The sequence below is a fragment of the Musca autumnalis genome, unplaced genomic scaffold (assembly GCF_047663935.1).
Source record: "Musca autumnalis isolate F117 unplaced genomic scaffold, ASM4766393v1 scaffold_3, whole genome shotgun sequence".
In the NCBI taxonomy this organism is placed as follows: Eukaryota; Metazoa; Arthropoda; class Insecta; order Diptera; family Muscidae; genus Musca; species Musca autumnalis.
This window is the reverse complement of record NW_027411866.1, coordinates 161,461,502-161,473,800: the sequence shown is the minus strand read 5'-3', so window position 1 is coordinate 161,473,800 and position 12,299 is coordinate 161,461,502. Positions and strand designations below refer to the sequence as shown.

Sequence of the window (12,299 nt, the reverse complement as noted above, 5' to 3'; positions counted from 1 at the left end):
CCGAAGAAGTTTTAAGGATTCGTGACATAAATAGCGGTTGTGATGAAAGTAGAAGTGAATGCGAACAAAGTGAAAGTGATGAAAATTTGAATAATTATATAATTGACATTCATACATATGTTCCCATACACATCCCCTAATAGACCCGGGAGATTTATCTCATATCAATCAGTGCACGCCGCTTCATATTGACTTAATTATATGGGACCAACTTGTTATCGCTGAATCCGAACGGAGTGTTTTACGAAACCACTTGTATAAAAGTTTTTCATGGTTAATCAGGAAATGTCGTCTACATTACGCTGAGGGATATTTTGCCACCGTTGGAGAGTATGATGTTTTTGCCCGACCTGAGAATCGAAACCGTGCATACAGAGTGCAAGGCGCACAACTATTGCACAAGAACGGCTATATAAAGTAAGTTCAATTTACAAAATTAATTGAAAAAATTATCACTAAATTTCTACTTTTCATAGATGCCGCAACTCCAACGACACATTCATTCAAGACGGTTCGCGAAAAATCGTATAAAGATGCGAAACAATTATAAAACCAAAAAACATAACTGTAAATATAATTATTTTAATTATATCATAGAGTGAAAACTTAAATCACTAATCAACTTAATTTAAATTAAAAAATAACAATGATAAAATACACTACACACTTTGTTAATTTAATTTCGATTTTTCTACAATTATGACATAATCTTTTAACAACTGATTTCTCAAGTCTTTTATAAGTTTAAGGCTTATGTTGGTAAGCTTATTATAATATAATTTTCAAGCTTTTTTGGTATGTTGGGGTTGTATTTGCAGACAGTCTGTCTTGTGTAAACGCCTAGTTAAATTATGTTTAACTTTAAAGCCCTCGGCACATACGGTCCGTTTAGTGACACGTTGGGACACCCGTTGTCCCAAAAAAGTTAAATTATGTTTAACTTTAATGCGTCAGCCATGTTGTTGTTTTTCAAAAAACTTTTTCATGTGATTGCTGTAGCGCGACGCTCAACACACGGTATGTGCCGAGCGCTTAATGCGTCAGCCATATTGTTGTTTTTCAAAAAACTTGGCTTCACTTACACTTTCTTCATGTGGTTGTTGTACCTCGACGCTCAACGCATCGTATGTGCCGAGCGCTTGAGTTCTTGAAGACTGATGAAAATCAAAATAGTTTTGATTTCAAAATGAACCACCATCAGTCTGGGTGAATTGTGTTTATTTTCAAATTGCCAATACGCAATTTTCATAAACAAATAATAGTCTTTGTGAAGGAACAAAGAAAAATTTAAAATTAATTCATTTTCGGAGGAAAATTTCAAGATTTCGAGAATTGGCTGAAGTCATGCACACACATACAAAAAGGGTTCATCGGCCCAACAGCATGACTGATAGGTGAGTGCCGCTGCACATACGGCGCGTTGAGCGTTGCGTTACAACAACCACATGAAAACTTCAAGAACAAACTTGGCATCACTTACACATTTTTCATGTGGTTGTTGTTTTCAACGCGTCACACAACGGTCCGTATGTATTTGGCCCTTAAGAACGCCAAAATAATGGCAAAGTTTCGTATGAAAGTTTCAGCGTGTGGCTTAAGAGAATATGCCATAATCATGGTTTAATAAAAAAGGTTAGCCAAAGCTTTATGTCAATTTACATTTTTTCATTCCAGTATTCCTAAAACTTCAAAACAACCCAGCAAACCAAATGTCGGATGTCCGACATATCGAAACAATTTCGGAAGCAAAATAGTTCAGATTTCGTATCGATTTCTATACGATTTTTCGTAGGGGAATTTGTTCAGATTTCGTTCCGATTTCGGAGAAAATGTCGGAAGTAAATTTCCCTTCGAATTTGCTAATGTTTTTCTTCCGATTTCGTTACGAATTCGGATCGATATGGCGGAAACAATTTTCCCTTCGCACAACAACCACCTTTTGTATATATCTAAAAAGTAACATTTTAGTTTGTTGTCGAAAACAAAATGGTTGGTTATAAAATTCGCATATACATTTTTTAAATATTTTAAATATAAATGCAACATATAATAATTCAAGCTAGTGCTGTAGTGCGATTCTCTAACTCATTTTTTCAGTTACCGACAATTGTCGGTAAAATTAAAATGATTATAATTTCGGTAATTACCGATGTTTTTCGGTAAGTTAGCGACGAATAAAAAGCAGTCGTAAAGTTCTGCCGATAGCAAGAGTGTTGTCAACTTTTATTTGAACTTTTTATTCATAATTTTGGGTTTTAATTTTACCGATTTTTGTCGGTAACTCAAAAATTGAGTTAGAGAATCGCACTACTGATAGACTCAACATATTCGTACACAAAGTTTACATTGTTCTACTATAACTACAAAATGATAACAACAGTGAAAATCACTAGATATCATTGAAATTATAATCTTCCAATAAAAAAAAATTATCAATAAAAAAGAGGCATCAAAGAAAATTTTTTTTCCTTCGTTAATCATACGAAATTATTCCAAAATTGTTCAGAAACCTTTACGAAAGTTCGGAAGGTACCTCCGATTTTCATACGACATTATTCCGAAATCGTTCAGAAATCTGTACGAAAATTCGGAGGAAGAAATTCGAATTCCGAATTCCCAAGGATTTTGTTCCGATTTCGTTGCGAATTCTGACCGAAATCGATCCGATTTCGCTCCGACAATTCGTTCCGAAATTATGTCAACCACTTCATACAACTTTCGTTAAGATATCGTTACGATTTCGGATCAGATATCGGACGTAACGTCCGAAATTTGTTCCGATTTCGTTACGATATCGGTACGATTGGTTTGCTGGGAAAATACACAAAATGTGTATGTGTGTGGGGTGTTTGAATAATATGCCAAACAATTTTAAAAACAATCGAATTCAATGATTTTTAAAATTGTTTTTAGGCCATTTGTATGGAAAAATTTCGTCAGATTTGCACCGAAACAATCATTTTATCATATTCACAACTCGATTATGTGGAGAAAACTTAACACTTCATTCATTTTTATCGTTTTTTATAAAATGCTCAAAAAATGCATTGTAAACAAACCCACTTATTGCTTTTATGTTGAAGTTTTAGGAATTCAGGAAAAACAAGGGTTCTATAGATTTTTTTCATTTAAATCTACCTCTTTACTTATACCATGGGCATAATAAGAAAAAAAATTGCAAACAGCTGTTAGCTGTGTCCTACCTGTAATTATTCTACCATGGTATGAAGTTTGTACCATGACGTATGAACGGGTTAAGGCCTGGGTACATAAGCCGCTCGGCTTTCTTGCTTAATTCATTTCTGGTAAAGCAATAAAGAAATGTCAGAACCACATTTCAATTAGGTCTTGGTCTTTTACCAGAAATAAATTAAGCAAGAAAGCCGAGCGGCTTAAATTTTATATGTAATTGTGAGTGCGAACAAAGTAATTAAAGTACTGATATGAACATGGCATTTCCCTTCAGAGTTATCGACACTTTTAAAAAAAGGCCCGATTTCAGGAAAACTATAGGTTTTAGAGAATAAAGTTATTTGTTTTTAAAATGCGTAAAAAATCTCAATTTAAAGTTTTCTCGCAAAAATATTCTCGTCCCTAAGGCCTTTTGCATGGTTAACCTTCTTTATAAGGATTTAGTTGAAATACAAGCAATGGAATTGACATTTGAAACCCAGTGGGTTTGTTAAATCCGGTTATATATAAACGTACTATAAGTGGGTTATGTTTGGTTTACATTCGGCGTCTTTTCGTGATTTCGAAGGCGTTTCGTGATTTCGCGCGGAATCAAGCAAAAATTATCATGATTTCGCATACAAAAATGAAATCATCTTATTTCGTGATTTCAGCGAAATCAACATCGAAATCACAGTACACATGATATACAACCCAGTTTGTGACTGAAAAGTACCAAAAGTTGCAACACTTTTCACGTATCACAATAAACAAGGTAGATGGTCAATTGCTGCAACAAAAAATTTTAGAATCAAAATTTTTAAACAATGTGAAAAAAATATTTGATTACTTTGTTACAATGCTATTTTTCATTGCGTTCTGGTACTTTTTTAATGGTAATGTTAAAAAAAAGAGCGAAATGCCTAAAATTGCTTCCCCATACAAATTTCTTAAAAAATACGGGAAAGAAAAAATTACGGAAATTGCAAAAACTGCAGCAAATCAACGTATCAGCTATCGTATTTAGATGGTAATGAACATGTTGCTAGTTTCTACTATGCCAAAATTGTATGGCAGAAAACAGGAGAATAGGGTGTTATTCGGCGCTATTTTTGTTTAAAGAGAAGTGTAAGTCTTGCTAGACTTCGGAGTACGGGAACGGGTTCTATACACAATGAATACGATATATAGATAGTTTTACGATCATTTTCGAAATAAAGTTGTAAAGTTCTATATTGTCGTATATTTTTGATGACTAATTCAATTTGCAACAACTTGTTTTGAAAATTCATGTTCGATCAGCTGCGCGTATGCATCTACCTTGATCATTGTGATATGTATGAAATCAACAAAAAAATAAGTGTAAACACCGGGATGTATTTCAGGATTTCGTGAAATCCAGTGGATTTTAGAGCGCAAGTGTAAACTTGGCATTAAAACCAAAACTATAAAGGTGTGAACAGAATGAAATACGCCGCTTTTTTTCACGCTCAGTTTCTAGTAAAAGATTAAAGGCCAAGTACTACCTAATTCAAATGCTGCCTAATTCATTTGAATTAGGTAGTACTTGGCCCTTAGTCTTTTACATGAAACTGAGCGTGATGAAGCGGCGTATTTCATTGTGCGTTTAAAAATACGAAAACAAAATACATGTATTTCAATTTGAAATAAAATAAAATCTAATTGGACCAAGAACATCAAATAATCAACTAAAGAAATTTGTTTTTTATTTCTACAATGTTTTAATAGGAACATAAATGCGGTACTTTTTTATCATTTTGGAACTTTGCCATGACTATGCTTTGTCAGACTATGAACATTTTCATGGAAATGTTTCGAGCTTATGGGTAAGAAGGGAGAAAGGGAGCTCCTTCACCTCCGCTCTCTCCTAATAGCTAAAATATTTTCATGTGTTATTTTCAGTGTCTAGCACAAGAGTTAGTGGTGTTTTACATTTATACGATTGCTCGTACGAGGTTTTAGCTTCGTTCCAGAACTAGAAAGTTTTTACACATTTTGCACATTTTTCCCCGAAATGCGTTCCCGTACACCAAAAAAGTTGCAAAATGTTCACTTCTCTTTGAACAAAAATGGCGCTGAATAGCTTTCTCTTTAGAAACTTTTTACACGACAAATTTGAGCGAGCAAAAATGTGCAACATGTTTGCCGGCTTCTGATTCGCTGACACGCCAACTTTGACATTTGTTCTAGATTTTTTGACGTTTCTGCCATTTTTCCGTTCCCGTACATCCCGTGTTGGACTCATTTTCGACAGTGTGCTCTTTTGAACCTTTAATCATTAAAAAAGTACTGGAACGAAGCTTTTGTCTCCTCTTTGATCATATTCCTAACTTTCACACACAGGGCTGCATTATTTTGTAACATGGTACCAAGTGTACATTTTGTTAAAAATACTTAATGCATAATCTATTGGATTTTATAAAAATAGTTAATAAAAGTTTTAACATTTTTATAAAAAATAATTATTTTATGCGTTAAATAATTTTTTATGCACAGATTCATTGCAAAACTACATTTTGTTTCAATTTCTCTTAGTCCCGGGCCACACTAGAGTAATTTCATTGAAATTTTGACATGAAATTATGCGTCTATAGATCGAGTTCCATAGATGAGTAAAATCATGAAATTGCTGTAGTGGGGAATTCAACCTAAGAACACCTAATTTCATGAAATTTTTGAATGAAATTTACTCTAGTGTGGACCGGGACTTACTATGTTTTGCAACTCTGCTTAACAAAAATAACCACCACAACTCTTATGTTACACGCTAAAACTTTCATACGAAACTTTCCCATTATTTTGGCGTTCATAGATCGAGTTCCATACAAAAGTCATTTTATGAAATAACTGTAATGGGGAGCTCGACCTAAGTACGCCAAAATAATGGGAAAGTTTCGTATGAAAGTTTCAGCGTGTAACATAAGAGCAAAGAGGATACCGTTGATGTACACGCCTGCACGTTGTCGTAACAAAAGAGAATAACGAATTTAAAGCTTCGTTCCCGTACTTTTTAATAGTAAAACTCGTAAAAGAGAGAACTGCAAAAAATTTGTTCTCACACACAAATTTTTTGAAATAGTTCGGGAACGGAAAAATGGAAAATACGTAAAAAAAACTTGAACAAATGTCAAAGTCGGCGTATCAGCCAATCAGACGCCGGCAACCATGTTACTATTTTTTTACTCGCCCAAATTTGTCGTGTAAAAAGTTTTTAAAGAGAGCGTCATTCAGCGCCATTTTTGTTTAAAGAGAAGTGAACATTTTTTCGAGTAAAATGTGTAAAAGTCGTAAAAATTTTAAAACCGTTTTAGTTCTGGAACACAGCTTTATGTTTGGTTACATTTACGAAATCCACTCGATTTCAACTGTCAATTCCATTGGCTAAACGTCAAATGAAATCCAATAGATTTCAGATGAGATTTCATTTGACGTTTGAGCAATGGAATTGACATTAGTTTTTTTAGGGCCTTTACTAGGCGTTTACACCAGACAGTTTGTCTTCAAATACAACTCCGATTTACTAACACATACACATAGCCCAGAAAGTCTGCGTTCACCTGACTAATTTTCAAAAATGATGCTAAAACTTTAATAAATAGGTAAATGAGATCAGTTTTTCTTTCATAAATATGTTATTGGCACTCTTTAGTACCAGAATAAAAAGAAAAATTTCAGAAATATATATTATTATTAGGAAGATATCGGTAAAAATGTGTTACAACTGCTAAATTAGAGCCCCAAAAAGTCTGCGTTCACTTCGTATGTTGCAATAATACCGTTAGTTTTTTTGATTTTTTTGCAGTTTTCTCCCATTTTTAATCAATATTGTCACAAAAATACAAAAACAAAATACATGTATTTGTTGTTGTTTTCAATTTGAAATATATGTATTCATGGTATAAGTAAAGAGGTAGATTTAAATGAAAAAAAATAGAACCCTTGTCTTTCTTGAATTCCTAAAACTTCAAAATAAAAGCAACAAGTGGGTTTGTTTACAATGCATTTTTTGAGCATTTTATAAAAAACGAGAAAAATGAATGAAGAGTTAAGTTTTCTCCACATAATCGAGTTGTGAATATGATAAACTGATTGTTTCAATGCAAATCTCACCAATTTCTTCCATACAAATGGTGTAAATACAATTTTAAAAATAATTGAATTCGATTGTTTTTAAAATTATTTGGCATATTATTCAAACACCACACACACATACACAGTTTGTTTATATTGTTTTGAAGTTTAAGGCATACTCGAATGAAAAAATTTAAATTGACATAAAGCTTTGGCTAACCTTTCTTATGGGTACTTTACACGGTATGTTTTTTACATATGAGTTGTCACTTCTCCCATACAAAATGTATATGCAAAGTGACAACTCATATGTAAAAAACATATCGTGTAAAGTACCCATTATTAAACCATGTATGTATTTTGTTTTTGTATTTTTGAACGCACACGCAACACGCAGAGCTATAGGTTTCACCCTTGACCATAAGCTCTGTTCCTTTACGTTCAAGAATCTTCAAGTTTTACCACTTTTTACTCGAAAAGCGTTCCTTTACTTCAGACACCATATAATTCATATGGGACCAGTTTACAACTTTTGCTACTTTTGCCGGTTTTACCATTTTCAGAAGTAACTCTTATGTTACACGCTGAAACTTTCATACGAAACTTTCCCGTTATTTTGGCGTTCTTAGGTCGAGTTCCCCATTACAGTAATTTCATAAAATTACTTTTGTATAGTCCGTGTTTAGACACACGGGAAAGTAAATTCAGTTTTTAGGCAATAGGGGGTAGGAAAGAGTATTGAGGAGCTCTTTCCTCTCCGCTCTCTTCCTAAAACTCAATTTACTTTCCCGATAAATTTGTGTGTCTAAACACGGACATATAACTCGATCTATGAACGCCAAAATAATGTGAAAGTTACGTATGAAAGTTTTAGCGTGTATCATAAGAGTTAAGGAACAGACCAATAATTAACGCCTATTTGCCAACACAATCGTCTTGCGCTCTGCTTTCATTTTGATACGCCAAGTACATTTCTATGCATCGGTTCTTGGCAAATGTCAAAACACACAGTTGAAATATTGTGTATTTAGTATTGCCATAATAAATATTCACAATTTCTTTCGGTTAAATATACTAACATTTTAGGTAAGAACATAATTTTATGTTTTCCATTAAAAACTGCAAATTATTCCCTACTTTTATTGCTAATTTATCAAGTTTTCATATCGATTAACATCCCGTTAGCCGGCTTGACTTTTGACAGCAGATAGTTTGCAAATCTTTATTTTTGCCAAAAATATCATCTCTGACAATTCCACCTATCTGACTTACATAAGAGTAGCCTCTGTCAGTGTGTCAGTCGTGTCGTGAAAAATTCTGGTAAAAATTTCAATCGGTGTTTTGCATAATCAATTTTTTCTTTTTTTGTTTGGAAAAATTTTCTAATTGAAGAAATTTAATTGTCTTATTGCATTTCAGCCAACCACACGGAACCTTCGAGCGATAAACAAAATGTTCTCCCAACGTGCATCTTTATTGGTCCCATTGGCCGTTGAGGCTACTTTGCAGGCTCAACAACAGCGTGGTATGGCTACCTTAAAAGCCATTTCTATGCGCTTGAAGTCCGTAAAGAACATCCAGAAGATTACGCAATCCATGAAGATGGTGTCAGCTGCCAAGTACTCGCGCGCTGAACGTGACTTGAGGGCTGCTCGCCCCTACGGTATTGGTGCTCAACAATTCTTCGAGAAGACCGAAATCCAATCCGACGATAAGGCTGAACAAAAGAAATTGTTCATTGCCATGACCTCTGATCGTGGTTTGTGCGGTGCAGTCCATACCGGTGTTGCTCGTTTCATTCGTAACGAAATGGCCAAAGATTCCTCCAACACCAAGATTATCTGCGTTGGTGACAAGTCCCGTGCCATCTTGTCCCGTCTCTATGGCAAGGAAATCTTGTTCGTCGCCAATGAAATTGGTCGTTTGCCACCCACATTTATTGATGCTTCTCGCATTGCCCATGAAGTTATGAAATGCGGTTATGACTTCACTGAAGGCAGCATCGTCTACAACCGCTTCAAGTCTGTTGTATCGTATCAATGCAGCACACTGCCCATCTTCGGCTCGAACACAGTTGAAAAATCCGACAAGTTGGCTGTCTATGATTCCTTGGATGCCGATGTTGTCCAAAGCTACTTGGAATATTCCCTTGCTTCCCTCATCTTCTACACCATGAAGGAAGGTGCCTGTTCCGAGCAATCTTCTCGTATGACTGCTATGGACAACGCTTCCAAGAACGCCGGTGAAATGATTGAGAAGTTGACATTGACATTCAACCGCACCAGACAGGCTGTCATTACCCGTGAATTGATTGAAATTATCTCCGGTGCTGCTGCCTTGGATTAAACATCCAATTTTGTTCTTACTAGCCAGCCTTAGGCATATAATACAAATACAATTCGAAAGAAAATCCATTAATGTAATATTAAACGAATTCCAAATTCGAAAGAAATATTCTGAACCAAAACATTGTCTGCAAATTGCTGGTCATTATGTTTCGGTTAAAAAAAAATAATACAAGATATATTCACATAAATACAACAGAAAACATTTGAGTTATCATCACTGCGTAAAGTTTAAATAAATGAATGTAAAATGAAATGTGTAATACACTGTAAAACAATAATTTGATTTTTTAATTTGTGTGTGGTAATAGTGAGACAAAGTATTGATTACATGGACTTACTTGGGATTAAAAAAAAGGAATACAGTTTTCATTGTCACTTCTTGTTGCATATTTTTTGGCGGTATATTATGGGTATCCAAAATGTAAGCTTTGGTTGATATATCCTTAATTCAAATAGTTGTTGAAAAAATATTTGTATTATATTTCTATATTATATAATATTCTGGAGTTTTGAATTTGGGATTCTGCCAGCAGCCATATAGTAGTTAAAAAGTGGACCCAGTGGTTATAGTCGTATGCCGAACATGGATGTTCCACATTACAGATGAGGTAGAAAAAATATATTTATTAAAATTTTCATTGTTTTGGATAGTGCTAAAACTACATTTAAATCCATGCTTCGGGAACTATCGATTTGTATGCGATAATCATTGCGGGTCTCCTGATTTCGATCTGGGTCTGAAATTAAGTAGACGTGCAATTGTTAAACATCGCTCCCTCGCGGAGTAGTTATAATCCAATTAAATTAAATATTTTCTTGTAGAAAGCGCACCTGTCTCTTGTAATCACTCTAACACCCAAACATTTACGCAGGACTCTACAAACCCACATAAGTGTTCAGATTGCAGGTAGAAGATGTAGTAGTTTTGGTGTAGCACCCATATAACTAGCTGTACCATCCGATTTTCGACATTTTGAATCATTTACTCAAATTAAATTCAATATTCAATTCGTGTTTCGAGAATTCCATATGCAATTTGTTGCATTCCATTTGTAATTCAAATTATTCCATTTGAATTTCGAATTAATATTCGATTTGCATTATTCCACTAGTGAAACTTTTCATTTGTAATTTGAAAAATATTAAAAAATATTAAACCAATGCAACTAAAAATTTTGTAATGAAATAAATCGAATTTCAAATGGAATAATAATAGTACGATTATATATAATCAGATTTAACAAACCCCCACTGGGTTCAATTCCATTGCTTATATTTCAAATAAATCCTCATAAAGAAGGTTAACCCTGCTAAAGTCTATAATATAAACATGGCCTAAGAATTTCAAACTTAATAATCCGAATTACAAATGGAATAATTCGAATTTATCCAATTGTAACTCGAAACATTTTATTTATTATTGGAAAACCCAAATATAAAACATATGCAACCAAATATGTTGTAATTTAGTTTCAAATTTTAAATAAAATAATTCGAAAAAATTTGTTGCATTGGTTTTATTTTTGATTTATGAGCACGATTACTTACGAATTGAGTAGCCGATTTGTTGGAAACTTATGACATCGTAAAATATCTTCCTAACGTACATCAAGGGGTCGATCATCGATAACAATTATCGTTGAGTGGCGTTGCCAGTTGTCAAAATTGATCCACGTATGGCAACTCTCAACTGAAGTTGCGAATCTCAGTTGACGAAGCGGCTGTTTTTCAGCAACCACCAATTTTCAGTTGCAGTGAACATTTTTGAAGAAACAAGAAGTAAAATAGAAGGAAAAATAAACATTTTGTTAACAATTATTGATTCTTTGCATCATTAATTAATTTTGTGTATCAATATGGTGAAAATAACGACAAAGCAACAGTTCGAAATATTAATTGATAAACTGAGTGAAAATCCAAACTTAGCCCGATGAGTTCGGGTTTTTGGTGAAACCAAAGCCACAGCGGATGAAGCGTGGAGGTCCATTTCGGACAGTTTAAACAGCCAAGGACCTCCAACACGAACACCTAAAGAGTGGCAGAGAGTCTGGATTCACTTTAAAGCAAAGTTGAAAATAAAAATGGCTCAAAATAAAAGAAACTTCAACGACACTGGTGGTGGTCCATCACAATAAGTGAATTTATCGCCTTTGGAGCGGACAGCAGCAAATCTTTTGCAAATGAATTTGGTGACAAATACAGTAGGTTCAGTTTAAGTACAAATGACGAACATCCTCCTTTGGACCCATAATGTGCACATGTACTCCATCTATATAGCCAACTACACCAGGGAATTTCGTTTTTGAATAAAAATGGTTTTTATTTTGCCTTTTTTCCTCCTCTGTCAACTTCGAAACACACAATTTGTCCTCTATCAAGTGGACAATTTCCTTCAATACTCTCGACAATGTAGATTGAGTCATGCAATTGTTGAAATCATTGCCATGGGACTTTTGGAAACTTCCGTCCTCAAAGAATCGCAACGCTGCGCACACTTTTAAAAGTGGGGGTATTGCTGTTGATCTGTAACTTACTTTGAAGTCATCCTTTAACGTTTCCACAACGTAAACTACGGCATCCTTTGGCAATCGAAAATACGCCTTAAACCTGAAATAATTTACTGATTATACAGATCTTTCCACATGATCATCAGCTTACAGTGCAGATGGCAATTCCAATGGATTCGAC

At 34.3% G+C, this 12,299-nt stretch overlaps 2 protein-coding genes across 3 annotated transcripts in view; one reads left to right on the top strand and one right to left on the bottom strand.

Moving 5' to 3' along the window:
- LOC141398353 (uncharacterized) overlaps positions 1–12,299 on the bottom strand; it is a 285,059-nt gene that overhangs the window by 113,103 nt on the left and 159,657 nt on the right. The gene's annotated exons all lie outside the window — the stretch shown is intronic.
- Positions 8,249–9,886, top strand: ATPsyngamma (ATP synthase, gamma subunit). Of its 2 annotated transcripts, none has more exons than XM_073975147.1 (2): positions 8,249–8,349; positions 8,683–9,886. In XM_073975147.1, exon 2 carries the CDS (start codon positions 8,716–8,718, stop codon positions 9,607–9,609), a length of 894 nt encoding a protein of 297 aa, XP_073831248.1. In that variant the 5' UTR covers positions 8,249–8,349; positions 8,683–8,715; the 3' UTR covers positions 9,610–9,886. The 2 variants fall into 2 exon arrangements, with proteins under 2 accessions (XP_073831248.1, XP_073831247.1); XM_073975146.1 differs by having other exon boundaries at positions 8,331–8,583.

Bases quoted from the DNA above. Each gene is read 5' to 3' on its own strand.
- ATPsyngamma (XM_073975147.1), top strand. From the start codon at position 8,716: ATGTTCTCCCAACGTGCATCTTTATTGGTCCCATTGGCCGTTGAGGCT.